The sequence below is a fragment of the Condylura cristata genome, unplaced genomic scaffold (assembly GCF_000260355.1).
Source record: "Condylura cristata isolate star-nosed mole 26May11 unplaced genomic scaffold, ConCri1.0 scaffold00005, whole genome shotgun sequence".
Classification (NCBI taxonomy): domain Eukaryota; kingdom Metazoa; phylum Chordata; class Mammalia; order Eulipotyphla; family Talpidae; genus Condylura; species Condylura cristata.
In genome coordinates this window covers 31466024-31488972 of record NW_004567106.1, presented here as the reverse complement: position 1 = coordinate 31488972, position 22949 = coordinate 31466024, and the positions used below count along the sequence as shown (strand labels likewise).

The 22949-nt window shown below is 33.6% G+C and overlaps 1 protein-coding gene across 3 annotated transcripts in view; it reads left to right on the top strand.

Moving 5' to 3' along the window:
- The window catches only part of NT5C3A (5'-nucleotidase, cytosolic IIIA), a 39123-nt gene that overhangs the window by 11912 nt on the left and 4262 nt on the right, over nt 1–22949 (top strand). The window contains exons 1-7 of one of the 3 annotated variants that reach the window (XM_012720829.1): nt 7380–7452; nt 11651–11715; nt 17389–17487; nt 18248–18317; nt 19988–20034; nt 20756–20841; nt 22420–22509. In XM_012720829.1, the coding sequence (XP_012576283.1) occupies nt 11680–11715; nt 17389–17487; nt 18248–18317; nt 19988–20034; nt 20756–20841; nt 22420–22509 (428 nt within the window). In that variant the 5' untranslated portion in view covers nt 7380–7452; nt 11651–11679. Of the gene's footprint in view, nt 1–7379; nt 7453–11650; nt 11716–17388; nt 17488–18247; nt 18318–19987; nt 20035–20755; nt 20842–22419; nt 22510–22949 lie in introns of those variants that run through there. The other 2 variants (XM_012720828.1, XM_004676846.2) reach the window with 2 other exon arrangements.

Below are 22949 nucleotides of genomic sequence, written 5' to 3'. Positions count from 1 at the left end.
CCCTATTCTCTTTTAAGGTTGAAATTTGGGCCTTTGCATAATAACATACTTGAAATCCAGTATGAACCTCATCTGTTCCGTTTACCGCTTTAAAACAGACATCAGGGAAATCTACACAATCTATTTTTCGGTCAGCAGGTGGCAGACTTCTCTTTCTGCAATACCGTTCTTGTTTATGTTTGTTCTCAGTGTGGCTTAAACCTGTTTGGGAGCAAAACAGGCCACTCCAAAATGTGCCACTTGGTCATGTGGATTCTTTTTAGATGAAGGAAATCAAGACTCAGCAGGAAAAGCTTTTTACCTCTTTTTTAAATGCTTAAATAGGAAATCAGAAAGGGGTCCTGTACCAGAAAGAGAGCTGTTACCATGGATTATTTGTCTTCTGAGAGATTTATTTATTGCACGATGGGGCAAACCTTTTTTTTTTTTTTTTCAAGTTGTTTAGCCGTTGATTGCAAAGTTGCTTAATTTCTTTAGCAAGTTCCTGCTTGAAAATAGATGGAAGTAGATATTCACATTTTTAACATGATGTAAGTTCCTTCAAGTTCCTTCGTACCTTCTTTATTTCCCCCTAAACCTCATCATGGCCCAGGCTTTCATTTATCTTACCTGAAATGTCCCACTCAGGTCTGGGTTCAGATTGCTTTACCCAAAAAAAAAAAAAAAAATCATCTTATAGTCTTCTCACATAACTAGTTTATATAGATATTTTTCTATTCTCTATTTTTAGGGGATTCTAAGAAAATGAGACACTGTTGGAGTTTCATGAGGAGAGACAGGAAAATTTTTAGAACCTAAGATAGAATAACAAAATATTACATAATAGAAAGCTACTAAAGTCATATTAAGAAAATGGGGGCCACACTAGGGTTAGAGCCATCTAATCTAGAAACTGATTTCCATTTGGGTTAGTTTGTAACTAAAAGTTGGCAGTGTATTCTTATAGTCAGATATATGGAGTATGTTTACTGTATCGAATCCTTAAAACAGTACAACTGGCAGGGTCTTAATATTCTTTTAATTTACTTAAAAACTAGTTAGAAGTAGTGGAGGTAGTAGCAAGAAGCATTTTAACTGATTCTAGGTTTTAAGTAAAGCACATTTCCCAGTTAACAATACTTGATCCTGTTTTTGCTTGGTCTACAACCATATAATTAACACATATTTTATATATATATCATTTGTCACACGTTTTTACTTTTGGTAGAATGGTATGCCATAATTACTCTTCTAATTCTTGTTGGAAACATTCTTGGTGTTGTATAACTATAGTGACTTACCTAGTAAAAATACACAGTATTTACTCTCTTTAATATAGTCCATAATCTATGACTTGCACACTAGGCAATCTTGTAAGGAGTTATTAACATGTAACATATGTTTAAAAGTTTAGTAGCTGGTGAATCCTTGGTTCAGATCTCATCGATGACAGATTCTAATTGTTTAACCTGGGATAAATTACTTCACTTTTCTAAGCCTCAATTCCAGTTCTCTATAATGCAAATGACTCATCAAAAAAGCTAGCCTGCCCTTTTGTTTCCTTCAGGACAGGATATTAAGAATATGTTCTATCTTTGTATTTTTCACTCTACTTCAGAGAATTCTTATAGCCCACTGAAATTTACCTGGATTTTTAAGATTTTAAAAAAGGTTATTATATATATGTCTAGATACACACACACACACACACACACACACACACACAGACGGAAGGAGGAGAGTGGGAAAGCTGCCCCCTCTTCCATAAGTACCCTGAACCCCTCTGTGCCACTCCAGAACGTTGAAAACCACAGAACTTTCAAAAATAACTCACCAATTACTTTTAAATAATTGACCATTATTTTCTTCTTTTCTGAATTGTCTGAATTCTTGATTCACAACAACTCTATGAAGTTATTTTAACCATGAGACCATGTTAGAAATACATTTTTCCATGTTTTTTGGTTCTGTTTCCACTTGTAAGCCATCTAAAGAAAGCCCTCCCCTCCCCTTTATGTAGCTTCTTTAAACCAGTGTAATACTTGTTCAGTGTTTCCTGACCTTGATTGATATGTGACTCTGTTTTTATGCATTATTTATCTAAGGCGAGAGTAGGAGGAGAATACAACATACTGTTTAAGAGGCTTGTGTATCTCACTGGTTACCCGCCCAACTATAGAATGAGGAAGACTACAGCAGAAAAAAATAGTAAGGTATTTGCTACTGGCTCATTATTTTAAGACTTTTGTATCTGTATCCACAAATGAAATTATGTGTATTTTCTCTTTTCACACTATCTTTAACAGACTTGCCTTTGAGGGTTATAGTCTGATTTCATAAATGGAATCAGATCACTTAACTTCTTTTCCTATGTTCATCAATTTTTCTAGTGTGGGACCTGTCTGTACTGTGAAAGTTTGGAAGAGATCACCAGTATAAAACATTTTGAGGTTCATTCTCTCATATATTTATTTTTATAGATAATATTCTGAGGAGCATATGTGCCATTGTTGAGTGTACATGTGCTATCAATGTTTCTTAGGTTTGAGTTTATTATCAAAGAAGTCTTCAAAGGCCTATATTTTGTGATTTGATCTATTTGTATACTATTAAAATTTAACTTATCACCCCCTTTCATATGATTTTAAGTAATTATTTTCTATAAGTTATTAGTGATGTTGGCTTTCTTTCAAAATAAGTTTTTTCATTATTCTTATTTTTTAAATGAATTTATCTAACATAACAAACAGAAGAGCTAATAAATTAAGTTTTTATAGTCTCCATCTAGATAGGCTGGATACAGTACACTAAAAATAAAAAGAACAATTAAATAACCTTTTTGCCATTTTTATGATAACTCATACCACAATATCAGTTCTAAACCACACTGTTTCTTCTCAACAAAATACCAATTGTGGAATGTGGGATGAGTCCAAAATTAAAACAAAGGTTTTTCATCCTGTTTCATTTCAGGCAGGAAGACCCAGATATAATAAAATGGACATAATTTTGGCCATAAGTATCTTGAAATATTAGAACAGATTTGAAAAGAGAGCTAGATAAAAACTCCCTTCATTCATCCAGTTTTCGTGAACTTGACCTACCTATGGCCATATAAGTCATTTTCTGTGAAAGAGTTTAACTACAGAGCTTATTACTTTTTACCTTCCTGAAAAGATTTTATTGATGCATGTGGGGGTGGTAGTCATTCTTTACAGCCCCTTCCCCATGGCAGCCAGGATAATGCTCAACTCCTCTCTCTTCCTCTGGCGCCGCTGTGTGTCTCCAGTATTCTCTTGAGGAACTTGAGGCCCTGCTCATCTTTGGACACCTTGAGCAACTCTGGCACACAGCTGGCCACACACATCCTGGATCATGGCCCATGAGGATTTGGGGTGCTTCGGGAGGTCCCCCCCCAACCCCAGTGGCTGTGTATGTCAGGTGTTCTGCAGTGGGAGGGAGGTTTGTAGGGAGGGAGTTTTATTAATTTTTAAGTGAAAAAAGAAAATATATACTATGTTGAAGGACTCATTTGAGTTTCTAAAAATTAAGTTACTCAGTACTAGATTTTTATGTATTTAAGAAATATATTGAGATTATAACCACTTATAGACCCTTATCAGTGATAGTGTTAGATGACTGTTGTCTTCTTCATGAAAGAAAGATAAAACTTGAAATGATGTTTTGCAGGTTATTTTTAAAAAATCATTCATTTACATCTTGTAGCAATCAACAGGAACACTTTATAAGAGTCCTAGAGAGCACTGTATCTCGTCTTCTAAATTGTCTTCCATATATGGCTTTACTGTTTGTTTGCGGTAACTTCCTTCTTGTCAATCAAGATCAGATTGAAGTTTTAAAATATATTGCATGGCCCAATGATAATTGCATTATAGTAAACTGAGTTGGTAGTTGTCTTAGATTAATTAGATTGTTGAGAAATAGCCACACTTGTTACAGGTTTTATGTAGCATTTGAAGTGATTTCTACCACTTAGAATTATTAGTGTATTACCTTTTTTCCACTTTACTTCCCTGCCCCAAGTTGGGAGGCAAATGAATTAATCCATTACTAAGTTTAAGTTGATAGATTTGATTTTCTGTGGGCTTTCTTGTATGTTTGCTATTGCAAAATTTTGAAACTTACTAATGGTAAAATATGAAGTGATGATTTTTTGTTTTTTAAATTGATTGATAATGGACATTAATCTAAAAATTTTGACTAGTTGTTCAGAGTACAAATGGATTTTTAGCCATTTAAACAAACATTGTTTCAGTATTATAAGGGGAGGAAAATCTTCCAAAGTGATGAATCCTGTATCAGAAGTTCTCTGCTGTTAATGCCAAATCTAAGTTTACTAGGATTAATGTGAATGATTTCTGTTTGTGCAAGAGTGAGTAAAGAAACTCAAGGCAACAGGGCCTGTCATTGTTTCCATAGATGAAAGTCCATTGTGCTGCTAAAAAGCCTGCCTTTATGACTTCTTAATTAGAAACAAAATTCATTTTCTTGTATTCAGTGTTTTGTTTATGTCCTTAGTTTCTGAGGCACAGTTTCAAAACGTTATACTTATTCATAGATAGCTTTAGCCCTCTCATATAAATCTTATGTGTATATTGTTGCCTAGAAAAAGTGTTTCAGCTCTTGTACATAAGTCATACAGGTATTAAATAACTTAACTTCTCCAGCTGTATTCCTTGTCTACAATAAAGAAGGAAGTATAATCTTTCTCTTCTGACCATACAGAGATTCTTTATCTGTAATAAAGGGGAAGGATCTTTCTTTCCTAGTTGTGCTGATTAGATTAAATTAAATTGGAATATATGGAAAACCCATTGTATGCTTTTAGGTCTCTGACACAGGGTAGAAAGTGCACAAAAAAAAAAAAAAATTAGTCCCTTCTGGAAAGCCACCCATCAGCCACACCATCCCATCCCTTCTGCTGTATGCAATTACCAGGTGGAATTAAAAGACAGAGGAAGCCTCCTATAGGCAGGAAGCAATACTGGTATTTCCTCTCCTTTACTGTCTTTAGACTAGAAGACAAAACACCAGCAGAGCCAAAGCCACTACCCTTCGAGACCAAAACACACATCTTGACAAGATGTGTGCCATCTTTTCATGGTATAGAGTGAAAAGGTTTGCGCGTATAGGTTTGTTTTAAAGTAAACTGACAGAATTCCTTGTATCTTTCTCCTCCTTGAAATATTTTGTAAAATCATGTATTCATATGATGTTGACTGCCCAGGATTTTTTTTTTTCTAATTATGGAAGTGATCATTGCTACTAGTATAACATTTTGAATAAGCCAATTTTTACATTAACAGGGACTTAGTTTATAGAAGGCACAAAAAAATAAAAACAGCCTCTAATTCCATCACTCAAACTGTTTATAGATTTTGTTTTAAGCTTTCCTATATTTATAAAAAGATTTGTTATCTTGCAGTTGAATTCTTGTAGATAGACACTCCCTCATAACTTTCTTCACTAAGTGGTAAATCATGTACATTTCAATATGGCTGGATATATAGATTTCACAAAGCAGCACTGTCCAATAATTTGCAGGCATGGATTCTGAAATGAGAGAAAATTGAGTTTGAGTCCAGTTTTGCCATTTGCTTTAATAAAATAAGCCTTAATTTATTCATCTGTAAAATAAAGATACTAATAGCATGTATCTTCTACGATTGTATCATGTAAAATGTTGAATGTCACATTCTTAGAAATATTTGGCAAGTAGAAAACGTAATAGATTTTAGCAATTTACAGTAATCAATTTTGAGAGCTTTATATCTATATTTTATGTATATACCCCGGTTTATTTACATCTCCTGTATTAATGAACATTTAAGTATAGGCAATTAGGGTGTTGACAATATGTAGCTTTTATAAGTAGATCTTTATATACAGCTTATTTCCTTAGGACAGATTACTAGATAAATATTGGTGTGTCAAAGGGAATGTACATTTCTAAATATTTAACTATATTTCTAAATAGTCCTCCAGAAAGGTTGTGAGCATATCACTCTATCATTCATTGTTATTGCTGAAGATTTGTCTTGTCACCTTTCAAAGTAATATATTTTCAGTTATTATCTTTGCTATGATTGCGTATTCAAGGACAGCTAAGATTATCCTTCATACATAACACAGATGGTTTTTAAAAATGGACCTCTTAGTTACTCTTAAACAGCCCTTACTAGAAGATCAAAGCTTCCTCTTAGAGGAATGTTTTGTCATAAATCTCACTAAAATAACTGCCAAATTTTTAACATTTGATAGATACCAAGTTTGAATAATTTATTAGTGGACTTTCTTTAAAGCAGTTTTCCACATTCTAGGCTGTTCTTAGAGAGACGCCACCAGAAGTTTGGCATCTGAACTGGTGTGTGTGTTTGACTTGTCATGAGCATAGGAGAGAGAGGCTGATGTAAAATTCTATTTACACTGTGTGGCTTAGCCAGGCTGCTCATGATAGGGCTTCCCAATCTGTGAGCCACTATCAGGCCCTGACACATGGCTTTACAATATTTCCACGCCGTCAGGCTGGCTGCAAACAGGACGGTCCTCTTTAGAACACAAAGCTGTTTTTTACTACAGCTTAACTGCTTTATTTCCATCAGGAAAGGAACTTTTTTCAACTTTTTAACCATACCAGTTTTGTTGTGTTCAGACTTAATAGCAAATGTATGCATGGTGTCATTAAAATTTACAGACATTGTAGGAAAGTATGAAAAAAAAAAGCCATAAAAATCATTTGTATCAAACAACCCTGTGATAGACTGTTGACATTACATTCTCTTTTCCATGTGCCTAAAATTGTGCTAAAACATACAATTTACCTCGTTAACTTTAAGTGGCTGTAAGTACAGTGTTGTGTAACCATCACTACCATACATCGCCACAACTTTTTCGCCTTCCAAAATAAACTCTGTACCTATGCAGCAGGTCACCCTCACTCCCTTCCCAGACCCTGGCAACCACAACCCAATCTTTGTTAACTTTGTACTGAAATGAGATGTCTACACAGAAAAGTGCATATACCACAAGTAGGTTAACAACCAAAAAAACACCATGAGGAAGGAAGTATTTTTCAATTTTAATATTAGGTTTCCTTTTCATTTGCACAGCAGGTTGCTAGTGCTCTAATAGTAGAAATTCACCTTTTCTTAGCTGTCACATTGTTTCAGTTGGTCCTGTTCTGTAGACTGATGACTGGCTCAGAGCTAGCAAGCCTGTGGCTCAAAGCATAATGAAGCACTGTGCAGTAATGCGTCATGAGGCAGTTTTTGCATAGAGCATAGCCAAAGCTTTTGGAACCGCCCTCAGTTGTACCTTGTGCTATATTAGTGCTTCTCAAACAGGAAGAATTTTCTTTCGCTGGTGCAGCTGAGCTGGTCGAGCTCGTGTGGCTCGTCGGATTACCTTCCGAGTCAGTGTGTACAGCTTCAGTGTGTACAGCTCGTGTAAACAGTGAGTTTTTCGTGTTTAACTTTTAATTGATTCTTAGCTCAGTAAATTGTAGGCATTTTAAAAATGCAAATATAGGAAATAAAAGTAGAACAAGCCAGTACAATGTCAAATTTCTTTATAGTTTGCAAAGATATGAATATGTAAAACTTCGCAGTGTCTTAGATATCAGAAATTACATTTTATAGGATTTAACTGTAAGAGACTGTTAGACATGTAGCTGGTAAGGAAAAGCAAAGTTCTTTCTGCAATCTCCTGGTGAGGAGTGGGGAAATCCACTATATTATCCAATTTTGTGATGATCAGTTGCTGTGACTCACTTTTGCTTGTGGCTACCTGCTTTGTATCCCTAGGATTAGAAACTATCTTTTTATGAGTAGTAATAAAGACAGTAACTTTTTATTTTATGCCTGTGAGCAGAAAAACATGGAATGAAGTTGTACTAGGCTTTCGCGACTCAGTAAAAGCTGTTTTTCTGCCTCTAAGACTTTTAACAAATTCTATATTGGAAATTAAGATTATTCAGTTATGTGTGTGTGTATTCATTACCACTGTGGCTAAGTTAGATTTAAATGATTGCTTTTACAGTATTTTCCGGGTGTTTTTTGTTTTTTTTTTTCATCAGAAATTTAATGCTGAAGACCATTTACAAAGAGTTTACTATTTTTCTCTTGCACTATATTTTTCCTTGCCAAGCCCTGCATTTCTGCCTATTGCTTACACCTATCCTGTTGTTCTAGGACACTGTTCAAGGGCATAAGAACTCAGAATATTTTAAGGGTAATCCGTATAAATGACTTCATGTCCATATGCCTTGGTTTACTCATATTGGAAAATACTATTAGGTATTAGGAAGATAGATGAATAAATTCAAACTATGAATGCATATAATTTTGTAAACATCCATAACATTTGACTGAAAAAACAAGTTTTACTACTTCAGAACGTTGGTATAAAATGCTAATATTTAAGTAACTAGTCTTTGAAATGTGTTTGCTCTCTTTCACCCTCCTGGTAATCCCCTCCTACCTTTTGCTATTCAGTTTCATTTTATGTCAGTATCAAAAAGTTACACTTTCCAGTTTCTATTTTTTTTTCCCACTGCTGCAATGAAAATCTAATTAGGAAAAATTATTTATATGTCCCAGTAAACTGATTTTTAGTGCTACAGAAATATCAGATTTGCACTTTGACTTTGCAAGTGTTAATCACTCTAAGAAAGTGTCATTTTAAAAAAATTCAAGCTTAGGACAATTGCTAGGTTGCTGGAAAAGTGTAGCAAAAAATGAATCGTTCATCATGCATATTTAGTACTGCTGCTCAGATATCCATATTACAGTAATTACATGCCTTTTCTCATGCAAGTGTGTACAGTTTGCCATTGGAAATTTCTACTTTATCGCTATTAACTTATTGGTTTTTTACATATTTAATGTCTTTATGTGTATTTGTTTTACATCAGGTGTAGGCCCCATGGAGTTCCCACCACCAGTTCACCCATGCACCATCACTTAGTCCCCACTGCTCTCCCACCCCTGTTTTGATCCCTTTCCTGCCCTCCCATCCTCCCCCCAACCCATGTCTCTGTATCACTATTAGTTTAAATATCCCTGCAAGTATCAAAATTGAGGCAGAGTCACAGCCCTTTAAGTTCATTATATTAATGAATTTAATTCGTTTCCCTTTCCCATAAAACAGATCTAAAAGAGCCTTTTAAAGTATTCAATTTGTATCTAGTTTAAAATTTGATAAAGGCAAGTAATTTTTTTTCATGTAGACTTACAGTATATAAATGATAGGCATTGATTTGAAACTATTTTTTCAACATAAAGTTAATCATCTCATCTCAGGATGAAATACCACCATTGCAAAAAAAAAAAAAAAAAACCAAAAAACTCTTATTACCAGGTTTGTGCTAGTCAAGCAAAATTCTTACCTTGGGCCTCAGTCTTTCATATTCCTTATAATGAACACCCTCACAGTGGAGAACTTATCTTCATACTGAAAGCATAGAAAGGAATTATTTCCAATTTCTATAATTTCCAGCCTGAGTTTAAGATTTGAAGGAACTTCAAAACTTCCTTTGAAGAAAATTCATAGTTGCAGGGTAGTATTTTCTATTTTTGAACATGTCTTCTACACTTGATGTGTTTTTTCCAGCACCTATTCTCTTGAAGCATCTGCAACAGATGACTGTTGGCAAAGTAAGTCAGAACTTTATATACTAAGTGTAGGTTTACAGGGCAATTTGTTTAAAAATACCCTGCCCTAATTTTCTATGTCTTCCTTAGAATAGTGCCAGAATGCTGACATTTATGACTTAGTATTTATACGTTTATAATGATAGCAACCTGCAAGGTATTTTTAAAATTAGAACTGCTGTAGCACTTTATGTGAGATTACTTTTGAATAAGGATAAATTCTGGTCAGATCACCAGTGAGGGCTGGGAAGAGAATGAAAGATCGTCAGGTGAAATTTGCATAGTATCCATGAACTATTAGGTTTACTTATCAAACATAAAATCCTAAAGTTGACTATTATTACATTTCTGGTCACTCTTTGTTTTCACTTATTTTGTTTAAATAACATTTGCAGAGACCCTGAAAAAGGTGCTTACTCTTTAACCTACTATGGTGGCTTTTTTTTTTTTTAATTAGTTTCAAAAAAGAACCATACTTCGAAGGGCCATGTGGTTTCGCATATCAGAAAGATCTTTAGATTCACAGATATTAAAATGTTCTCATCACTGCCTAAATTTTGTTTTCCTGTGGACTTTTCAGATGTTTCACAAAGTGTGTGGTATTTCTGTAAACTCTACTGTACTTTTATAATAGTCCCCTAACTTTAAAAAAAAAAAAACTAATAACATGGTTTTATTTAAATAGCGCTCCCTGAGAAATCTGAACCCCTTTTCAGATCTTAAACATAAAGAAAAGCTATATGTATTTAACATTATATGATTTGGTGTCTGTAAATGAAGATTTGCAGGCAGCTTTCGTGACATCTTTTAAGTTTGATGATTGACAGAAAAAAATAGGCCAAGGAAAGTTTACTTAACTTTAACTATTATCATCTAAAGACTTTTAATCCCCAAAGTGTCAGTATAATACATTGTGGGTTTCTAATCACATGTTTTATAGAGCATAGATAGATATAGATAAAAGATTGCTATATACTTCTACAAATACATTACTTTTCAGACATGAAAAGTTGCAGATATCTCACCATTTGGAAAAGCTATTTATCATCTAAGATGCCATTAATCATAACACCATAGATATCCAGCTTTTCTGAGAGAGGCAAAGGGGAATACCTTTTTTATGAGACATTTTCCAATTTTATGAATTAAGTTAAAAAGGGAGGAATCAACTTTATAATATGAAAATTTTTCTGTATCTACTACATTTTAATTACAAAGAATACAGATCTATTGTCCAATATCTACTATAAGAGCTTAAATAAAAGTCAGATACTACCCTGTCAATTAAATTACTCTTTTAAAATAAATTTTTTACTAGATGGTTTTATTTACCTAGAATAAAATAAAAGTAAAGTAATTGAGGAACAAAATTAAATGACTGTTTTTTCCTTAATTTATACTGCAAAAATGAAAATGTTTTAAAATTCTAAGATTTTAAAAACTGCTTTTTTTAGTTTAGCAAGTATATATGTAAATTTCACCCAAACTCTTAAAATAATCATTCAGTTAACAGACACTATCACATACATATTTTGTATCAGATACTATATTAGATATAAATGCACCTCAGATCATAGTCACATAATTTCACAAAGTTAAAGATTATGAGAATTGTTGAATAAATTTATGTTTTTTTATTGTATATTCCTTCAGGAACATTAATGCACAGTACTGTGTTCCTTACAAACTTTATTTTACATGTAGAAAAAATGTTAATAAAATGTTCTTGCAACAAGACACTTTCTTGCAGATAACTTTCTCACTCTGTTTATTCAACTCTTCTTAACACCCTATTAGTTCTTATTAGGAAGCTACAAATTATCCATACAGTAAATCTATGCTGAGCTTCTTAGAAAAGAAAGAAGATGCCTTTAATAACTTAGTATTTAAATCAAACCAAAAGTACCACTTTAGTATGTCATTAACATACAGGAGGAGCCTAAAATGTATGTATGTCACGTGTACTTTTTTTCTTTCTCTTTTACTGTGACATCACCTAGGAAAATCCAGAAGACTGGATAGCCAAGAAATGCCTAATCAAGATTCTGCTGTTCATTTGAACATGGTGGGTATTTGACTATTTCCAGTTCCACTTACTAATGGTGCATTTTCACCACTTGTACCTCTGTCTTTAGTCAGATAATAAATTATGGGGCTTTAACTTTGTATAGATCTTTCTTTACAATATGTGATACAAGTTAGACTTAATAATTGTTGAATTGAGTTTCAACTTAGATCTATGATTCTTTTTATTTGAGATATATGTGCATTATAGTATTTCTTAACATATGAGGTAGTATTTCTTAACATATGAGGTACCCTATTGCTTTTCATGCTAAATTTTCTTTGCTCAACAACAACACACTTAAATCACACAGCATGAAATAGTAAAAAATTTCTTATACAACAACAACAGTCATTACATTATAGATGAGAGAGGAAGAAGATAGACTTGAGTGAGAACTGATTGCAGAGCTTAACTCAGTACTTAGTAGCTGTTATAGAATGAGGAGGAAAATCTCACCTTTATGAAATGTTTATAAAACTGCCAATCATATTTTTTTTTCATTTTCCCCCAGCTTTATTGAGGTATAAATAGAAATATTTGAAGATATTTAAAGTGTACAAAGATATAATGTATTAAGTACATATTATGAGAGGATTCCTCCTCTTTATTAGGTGAGAACATTTAAATTCTAATATCTTAACAAATTTTACTTATGCAATAGTGTTATGTACTAATAGTCATCATGCTAAAGTTAATCCTGAGACCTTATTCATCTTATAACTAAAATGTTATTACTATTTAATTTTAAAATTTTGTAAGGTACCTAATAACATACAATATTTCAGTAAAAAAAATTTCCGCAATAGATTTTAATTTCCTGTATTAGTGAGTGTTTTAACTCTGTAAGTAGCATAGTTATTTGTACAAGTGGGAAAAAAATTATATCCCTTCTCCATATTCACAATGACAAAATCCTAAAAATAACCGTTTCTTCCTGTCTCTTAAAGAAGACAACTGCCTCATCTCTTTCTCGTTTTCCTTCTTGTTCTTTTTAATGTTTAACTCCTCTCTTTCTAGCTTTCTTTTTCTGACTAGAGCCTATGGACCATTACATTACTTAACACATGACGAGCTTTGTATCACAATAATGTTTTGCTCAGCTTAACTTTCTTCATCCATTGTCTGATGGGACATGAAAGCTGACCATGAAGTGGTCAGTGTAGTCCTGCTGTTAGGATGAGGCATTTAAAGTTGCTGTTCAATATGGTCCAATATTGACAGCTGGGTGTGGCTCCACCTAATACTTAGATGTGATTTGTATATCCATTGCATGATTAGCATTTGACTCATTGGTATTGAGCATGTATTTCTGCTATGTAGATTTAAATCAGTATACATTTTCTTGCTCCAGTTGACTTTTTTTTTTTAACCAAAGTGGAATACAAGTGATGTAAGAATGTGATTTGTTGTTACATAATTTTCTGTGACACTAAAAGGTTAAAAGGTGCCATGTACTTGTTTTTTTTTTTTTGTTTTTTTGCTAATATTGTATTATTTTACACAATTTTTACTCTGGGTTTTCTTTTCTCAGACTGTTGCTTTATCTTTTGAGTTGAAAGCTTCTGATCTAGCTCGTTTTCTCATTCCAAACATCACACACACCTCTCCAGGCTGTAAAGAGATGGCTAGCTCTGAAATTTAGTAATGCTTAATCTTCCAAATACATCATAGAATCATCTAAATGGCTTGAATTCTACACCTTTTATCTAGTCACATAAAAAAGTGGTGCTCACTCCTTGTACCAACGCAGTAATGAAGTCTTTTGCTTATACCATGTATGAACACTGGACAGCCAAGAAAGAATGTTTCCCATAAGGACTTTGGACAGATTCTAAAGTAATTTAAACTAATTTTCACATGGCTATTTTTAAGTAATATACAGATAAGTATCATTAGGGCAACTTTAAGATAACTTAAAGCCCATAGAGATAAGCAACTGTATAAATTAAAAGTACAAATCATTTCTTTTATCTTTGGTTAAAATATGAATCATGCTGTTTTATACATTGTAAGCTAAATAATAACTCCTAATTAGTTTGTAGCTAATGTATTTCTATAAATAGGATGCATTTATATTCTGTGGATTTTTTAACCAAAATTTAATACTATTTTTCATAATAAATAGATTTAATCTTTGAAGTTGTCATCATACCATTCTGGGAATTAGGATGATCATAGTCTGGGAATTAATATTGGATTTGTGATATACAACCAAGTTTAGACTTGCAGCTTGGACTATACCGTGCAGATAATCACTTGTATCTGGTCTCAGGGTTTTTGCAAGGTAATATGGAATAATCTTTCATTGCTATACAGTTGTGAATAAAGCTACTTAAATTTGAAGTCAACTTCTTTAGAAACCACTGCTTTTTAACTAAGTAGATTAATGATTAGAAATTTGTTTTCTCTCTACAAATGCAATATATTGAAGGTCAAACGAATAAATGTATTTTGGATTTTTCTTAGCCAGCTATAGTCTGAATGTTTTCTAGTGTAGAATCAGATGTGGCTCCAGTCAACCAAAAATACCTTGATTTTTGTCAGTGAAGCTTCACAACAACCCCCAAATTTTACATTATGGATTTTATAAAATAAATTTGTTTTCTTTTGTTCACAAATGATAGGCATGTTAGCCCCTTACTTATTTTCCATAAAGTTGTATTGTAATCAAATTGAAAAGTCCTGGAACAGCCCAATCTAATTTGCCTTCAAATTATGCATGTTATTTTATGTGCCACCAAACAGGAATGTTCTTTCCAAAAGGAATATGAAGAAGGGATTTGAGGAGGTAACAAAGTACATGATGTCACATTAAATGCCCACTTCTGCAGTGTGTTTCTTAACGTTTGGATAGTCTTTGACACATTTCATACAGTATTTTCAATTTTTCAGGCTGCATTCTAAAATATTTGAGTAAAAAGTCCAGTATTTCAGCTTGCTGAGATATATTTATCATATACTTTAGTGACATTGTATGTGTGTTGCAAAGAGTGTGTAGTATATTACTGCAACTTGGGTGTGTAACCCAAGGCAAAATTTTAATATTCCTTACAGCTGTGTCTTCTACCCTGTTGTACTCTCTGGAGAGAATAGCTGCTTTCATCTCTGTGCTGCTTGGGTAGTCACTACTTTATCTAAAATAAATGGACTTTGTGTTGTGCAGAAGCAGCAGTACCAATTCTATGGATTCTCTGATCAGTGATACAGAATAAATCAACCTTAGAGTTGGTAGCCTAGCAGAAACCATCCCATTTAGAAGTAGTCTTCATGCTATTCTCCTATCATCTGACACTTTGCTTAAGCCATGAAATTTTCCTCTATGTGGACACAATGAAATAAAATGTTTAGCTCCTTGGTGGAAATATTGCCAGTGACTCTGTTGCTTTCAATAATGGTTTATTAAACCAGCCTATGCTGATTACTGTGCATCTGTCATTTAACAAAGCAGTAAGAGCAGAATTGAAATGTAGTAGTTGAGGGTTTATAAAGAAGCTATGGAAGTAATATTTCAAAGCAGCTCTAATTCCTTAAGCCCAGCAGGAAGCAGTTTAAGTATTGCTCATCATCATACCCTTAAGCATCTAGCCAGAGTGTCTTGCTAAGTATTTGTAAGCAGTTCTTAACTAAATTAATGGATTAATAAGTGGGAGAAAGGAATACAGAAACAAGTACCTGTTTTCCTCATGTATTGAAAAATCACTATATAATAAATATGTAGATAACCTTCTATAACTTATTGAAACCCTTAAAGTCCAGTTAAAAGAATCACTGTTGTAAGGTGTCCTATCCTGCATACTTTTTGGAATTGAGTGACATGTAGGTCCTGGTTTCTCATTATGGAAAAAATTGTAGCTTAGCATTTCTCTTTTCTATATACTTATGTATTCATCTTCTGGTCTTTGGAGACCATTTTAGCTTTTTTCTAATTTTGTCCATTATGTAGAAACAACATGGGACTTGATAGACTTAAATGGTCATATTATCTCATAGCAAACAGAGAATTTTTAGTCATGTCTTTAGAGAGAATTTTTACAGTCATGTCTCTTGTACACATGAAGTGTGTTAATATTGGTGACAACATACACAAAGTAATTATGTATAAAATAAATAAAGATTATTTGTTAAAAACCATTGTAGTGGCCCTCCCTGGTGGCGCAGCGGGTTAAAGCACTGCACTGAGAAGCTAAAGCCACTTCCACATGAGTTCGATTCCCACCTGCCCCAGAGGTGACCACATGGCGTGGCAGACCTCTCCTGACCCGCTTGCTGCTCCCCTCAGCAGTGTACTTCATAGATCTGCCTGTTCTCCTCCCCACTCTGTCTCTGGTGAAGCCTCTCACTACCCCTGAGCCTCTGGCCTGTACCCCAGTTCTGTATGTACAAATAAAATAAATCTTTAAAAAAAAAAATTGTAGAACCTTGATTTGAGCTTCTGTTCCTGTCAATAAATTATTAAATGATCCTTAATTTCATCCTCATGTACTACAGGAGCATTATGGCTGTGCTGGTTTATGCTGATCATTTTGATTCTATCTGTGATAGGTAGAAAAAAGAATATTTAACATTTATTGGTGAGCAGCATTACCATCTTCATAAACCAGCCTAATAGCAGCCTAAGCCCCAGGTGGTCTAATTCTTTCAGTAGTTGTCTCAACTTGAAACAAATCCAAGTTAAATTTATGCTCTATAGTACAATAAAGGAGTAAATATCTTAAAGTAATGTTTCATATGAAGTGTATTAGACATTTTGATTATCATACAAAAATAAATGTGGGGGACAATTATATAATATTTGCTTGCTTTTTGAAGAAGTGCTTCTAAATGTAAAATTGATATAAACTAGATCTTAAACAGAAATGTTCTTTTTTTTTTAAGTTTTTTTACATCATTCTTCATTTTGTGCATTTTTCATCTCAGTTGTAATCCCCATAGGCTCCCTACCACTAGTTCATCCATGTGCCATCACCACTTCATGACATATCTTGTTTAACCCTAGGATTTTATGTTAATGAATTCTGTTAAAAACATATTTAGCTATATTCATAATATTAATTTTATAGAGTCAGATATAAAAGTACACAATGAAAATGAAAATATATAAATGCACATTTATAATCATAAAAATCAAAAATAAATTAAAATGTTAACTGGGGCTCTCCCTGGTGCGCAATGGGTTAAAACACTATGAAGCTCTCTGAAGCCACTGCAGCAAGAGTACAATCCCCAGCTAGGGAGCTGGCCAACATGGTGTGGAGGCCTCTCCCGACCTGCCCGCTGTCCCCCTCAGCTGTATATTTCAATAGATCAGCCTGTTCTGTTTTCCACTCTGTCTCTGTTGAATCCTCTTACACACCGTACTTCTAGACTCAGCCCCAGTTCTGTAACATAAATAAATCTTTTTTAAAAAATGTTACCTTGTTTGTCTTCTGTTAATACAATTCCAGGCAATTGTTATTTTCTGTTTTCTATTATTTCTGCAGTAAGCCTTACATAACTTTTATCAACAGAAGAATTACTTTCTGATAATGTGTCACAAATACAGTTGTGTCTTAACCTTCTAGATGAAAACTGATGTCCTTGAAAATATTTGTGTGTGTAAATAGCAATCTGATTTGGTGATTTGCTTTTTAAAAAATAATGCCTCAATCTTTTATATCCTTTTATTTTCAGATGCCAGAATTCCAGAAAACTTCAGTTCACATGAAGGATCCTACAAAAGTAGAAGAAATTATCTGTGGCCTCATTAAAGGAGGAGCTGCCAAACTTCAGGTGAGGAATTGTCAAAAAACCCTTGATAATGAGTCTTTTTACTTTTAATGTTCGAGTAGTCTCATTCAACTCATGTTTTGCTAAAAGCTGAATTAAAAAATTCAGACTCTAAAATTCTTTTAGAATATAACATCTAAAAAACTTGCCTGGAGTTGGTCTAAGATACACAGAATAACCTGTTGAAACAAACAATAATTAACAGCCCAGGTTTACACACCTCTGATCTACACCCCAGTTCTTTACACACACACAGACATTACACCCATTTAAATAAACAGAAATATATCCTAGCAGTTCAAATTAAGATGTAACTTTATTAGGGCTAGTGGATTTGAAGCATTTCTGAAAAAAACATTTAACCCAATCAAAGTTTCGAGAACTGGCAGACAGTTACCATGTCTCATTCATTCACTGGTGTAGTTTACCTTAAACCCAGAATGTAACAGTGCCAATAACTGTAACTAAGAGCTTCCTATAGTTTTGATTGCCTTCACTACATTTTTACACATTACCAACTAGTATTTGTACAGTGTTTTATGTATCAGTTCCCTCTGCAAACTCCTATACTGAGTTTCAGATTTGGTGATAGTGCTAGTTAAATCAAGGCAATTCTCGTGACTATCTATGAACCTCAGTAGCTCGCTCAATACAGAGAGAACAATCAGCAGTATGAATGGGGACCCATATTTTAAGGAGGCACACAGTAGGCACCCAACCATGATAGCTGTGTTTTTATAATGCTTTTTCCCCTTTCTGACAGATAATAACAGACTTTGATATGACACTGAGTAGATTTTCTTGTGATGGGAAAAGATGCCCGACATGTCATAGTAAGTGTGGCATTCATAAATGAACTGTAGTTTGTTTATATAATTTCTACCTGTGTTACCTAAGGTTAACTGTTTTGGTTTTTCTTCTTGTTCTTTTGGGATATTGAAAGTGAGGCGACTTGTTTTTTTCTTATTATATTTTGAAAACTTGTTTTTCTTCATGTTATATTAATGAGTATTTTCATATATGATTTTGGTTGCAAGAAGAATGAATACTTCTGAAATTTCTTGCTTCAAATGTGGTCTGTTCATTATTCAAGGAAAATTATTATGGAGTTTACATGGGGTTGCCTATAAAACAGAATGTATCAAGTGGTCGGCATTTTCTAAAAATGTTACTAAGTTTTTTTATTGTTTAGATATAAAAATTTATTTATAAATTACATAAAAGTGATTCATCAGTATATCTCAAGTTAAAATGTTGCTAAGGTGATATATACCTTTTTATGTTTTCCAAATATGGAAGTTTCTAAAATAATACTCTCCAACCTGATAAGCAAAGATACAAACTCTCTCAGTTACTAGTGGTACATGTGTAGTTTAATAAAGTATTTTGATAATTTATATTTATATATTATATATTTGGTGTGTATATGAAATATTTAAGAAAACATAGTTCATATAAAAACTATGCTTTTGGTCCACTGATTCCTCTTTGGAGAATTTCTAAACAAATAATTCCTTGTTGGGGAGGGGGAAAACTTTCCTTACAAAAATAGTGGTAGCTAAGTTTAACATGGTATTGGGTTGTTGGAGCAGTCATGATACGTTTTTGCTTGAAAAACAGAAAAAATACATCATGACTAAAAAAAAAAATACATCATGACTTTTGTGACAAGTCATTATTATTTATAATAGCAAAAGCTTTAGAACATTCTGAGAATGATAATCCATAGAGTAATCCTAATTTTTAATTTTTATTTCATATTTTTAAATGTTTAATTTATTTAGTTAATATTTAATGTGATATTATTTAATATTATTTACATATTAAATAAATCAGGTTTACTGTATGGATTATCATTCTCAGAATGTTCTAAAAGCAAAAAGCAATATTATTTATATAGCAAATAGCAACCTACAACGTTTAATGCTGTGGAAATGTTATAAATAATATGTCATGCCTACATACCAGAGAATATCAACTATTATTTTTAAATGCATAGAAAAATGTAGAGTAAAAAAGCAAGCAGGGGTCACAACTAAGTCTGGTAGAGTATTTTCTCTAATTGATATATATAGCATTTTAAGCTGAAAGGAAATATACTGAAATATTATAATTTATGATTAAATGGTAAAATAATTTGGTTTTCTTTACCAAATTAATCTGTATTTATCAAAATTTTACATTGTTTATTAACTTGTCATTAAGAAACGAGTCGATTTCAAAGATGTGTTCCTTGCTTCTATTTCGTTAAGAAGGAACTGGTCAGTGTACATTTCTACTGCATGAAGACTGTGAACTACCTCCCTGAGGTAGCCGTGTAATCGGCCACTGAACCTTGGCTTTTAAACCATCAGATTTCCTACCAACACCATGCATGTGACAGCGCTGGGATCAAAAAGTTGTAGACTGTGGTAGCTGATAGAGGCAAGAGGAAGGCGTTCGTTGTAGTCGTGGTAGCATCAATCATTTTTCTTTTAATGCAGGCTTTTCTTTCTCTCTTTAGATGTCATTGACAACTGCAAGCTGGTTTCAGATGAATGTAGACAAAAGGTAAACATTAGCAATAACCCAGAGTTAGTCAATGACTACATTAGCCTTTTTGCCTGAGAAATTTAATTTCTTCAAATTCATTCACACGGACAGGAATGAATGCAAAGTACCTGAGACATAGAAAACATTTACTGTATGGATTATCATTCTCAGAATGTTCTAAAGACAAAATTAATAGTACCTTTTTAAGCAGCAGTACAACTTTTACAAATACCTTTTAAATGTTGAACTAAATTTAAAAAATTTTTTAACTAAATAGTCTGTTGTCTTACATGAACTGGAGAATGAAAACAAAAGTACTTTGCTTTTGTCTAAGTTTTGTTCCCATGTATTGATCCCCAAAGTGCTTCAGTTCTCTCCTTTGAACAGTTATTGCTCTTAACAAAATAAGATTCCAAATGTGAATCGAATGTTATTCTTTCATGTAAGAATACAAGTTGTTTTATAGTGATAATTGAATTATTATTCAATTTCATCAAATTGCAGACCCAAAAGAACTTAAAGAGCTACAAAGGCAACTTTTTATAGGTGTACTTAGTCACATGTAAACTAAGATCAACAAAGATCTCTTCAGTCAGCCTATCATCTAGATGAATGTACTAATCTTCACATTATAAAGCAATTTTTGGAAAACATTTTAGACTGTTTTGCTTTCCATGAAGCCAACCAACTTAATAACAATTCTGTAATTCTCCTGATTAAGTTACTCGTTTCTTTCTAGTTGCTGAAACTAAAGGAAAAATATTATGCAATTGAAATTGATCCTGATTTAACTGTAGAAGAGAAGTACCCTTATATGGTTGAATGGTAAGTGTGCATTAGGCTATAAGAGAGTAAAAATATAATAAAATAACATTACAGTTACTGTAAATGTTTCATTTCCCCCTATACTGTATATCGATTCATAAATTATCTAATGAGTTCAACAATGATTAAATATAACAATGAGGGCCCTCCCTAGTGGCACAGTGGGTTAAAGCACAACACTAAGAAGCTAAAGCCACTTGAGCATGAGTTTGATCCCTGACCCAGAGGTGACCACATGGCGCGGCAGCAGACCTCTCCTGACCTACCCACTGCTCCCTTCAGCAGTGTACTTCATCGATCACCCTGTTCTGCTCCCACTCTGTCTTTGGTGAATCTTCTCACCGCCCCTGTACCTCTAGCCTGTACCCCAGTTCTGTATGCACAAATGAATAAATCTTTTAAAAATACATACATACGACAATTATTCCGATTTTTCTGATTAGTTTAAATTTAAAATCCGGCATGTAAGCCTTAAATTAAAACACTTTTTTTAAAGTATATGGACAAGATGTGACTGACTATGTGAAAGAAATGCATCAGGAGTCTGAACTCAGCTGGAGCCAGCAGGTGACAATGGTACTGAGTGGTGTTGGTTGCATTAATTAAATGCAGTATTCCACACTAAAAGCATTGAATCCTGGGAAATGCTGTTGAGAGAAATGTTGACAAACTTAGTGTCAGAGGAGTTCCCTAAGATAATCACAAGAATTAACACCACTCCATTTGAGGAATATTTCAAGGAATAGAGAATACCTTTATTCAGAAGCAACAACTTTCAGAATCTTAAAAGACCAGGAATGATGTTATTTATTTCCATTATTCCACTGGCTAAAACAGTAGCTGGCACACTTAATCATGTTTTATGATATAAAATGTTGGGAAGAAATTAGACTCATTCTACATGCCTGAAGAAGTAGAAGTGGCGATAGACTTGGGACACTGAACAAGACTGCTTTCATCATGACAAAGGACTGTCTAGTAGTTGGAATTTTAATAGAATAAGTTTCCATGGGTAGATGAGCTCACTAACATGATGAGAGCTGACCCAGGCAGAGAGGAGGGTTGCTTAAGAATATTATAGGGGCCTTTTTAGGTAAAAGGTAGTGAGCTTCTAGAGACCTGTTAAACTGAGATGCTGTGGCTACTGATGTTTATATGTTGTTGTAAAGTACCTATATGTAAATTTTTCATCACAAGGATTTTCTCTCATAATATCATTAGTGTTTAGCATTTCATGGGTGGAAAAAAATTGCATTTGCTCTGATGCATAGTGCAAAGGAATGATTATACCTCCTTAGGTTACATCATTTCTTATCTGTAGACTGAGGAGAGTCTTATTTACACAGTTAAAGTAAGCCAGCATTTGTGGAGAACTAGGAAATGCTTAAGAATGGATGTAGCATTTGAGACATATTTGCTGTATATTCATTGGTGGTGAATTTAAATTTTAAATTAAATTAAAATCTAAAATATGATTGAAATATTGTATTTTCTCACACTGAAGAATGCTTTGTAACAATAACAGATTTAAATTGCTTCAACTCATTCATTCTCTTTTTCTTTTGTTATAAACTCCAGGTATACTAAATCACATGGTTTGCTTGTTGAACAGGCAATACCAAAAGCTAAACTTAGAGAAATTGTGGCAGAATCTGACATTATGCTCAAGTAAGTTTTCTCGGTATCTCCTGTTGTAAATTGTCTACAGACTGGAACTGTTGTTATATATGTATTCAAGTGTGTATTTTTATTAAAATAATCTATAATGATATCTGTATAAAAACATCTTTGACATAGGTCATCTGTCACAAAATAGTGGTGAAATAAGGACATGTTAGAATGAGGCTGAGGCCCTCCCTGGTGGCACAGTGGGTTGGAGCGCAACACTGCAAGCTAGCTGCAACTGCTTCAGTGCCAGTTCAGTCCTCAGCCCTGGAGGTGACCCATGAGGCACAGCAGACCCCTCCTGTCTTGCCCACTGCTCCCCTCAGCAGTGTACTTTGTCGATCTACCTATTCTGCTCCCCAATCTGTCTCTGGTGAATCCTTTCATGGCCCCTGCACCTCTGGCCTGTACCCTAGTTCTGTATGCATAAATAAAGTCTTTTT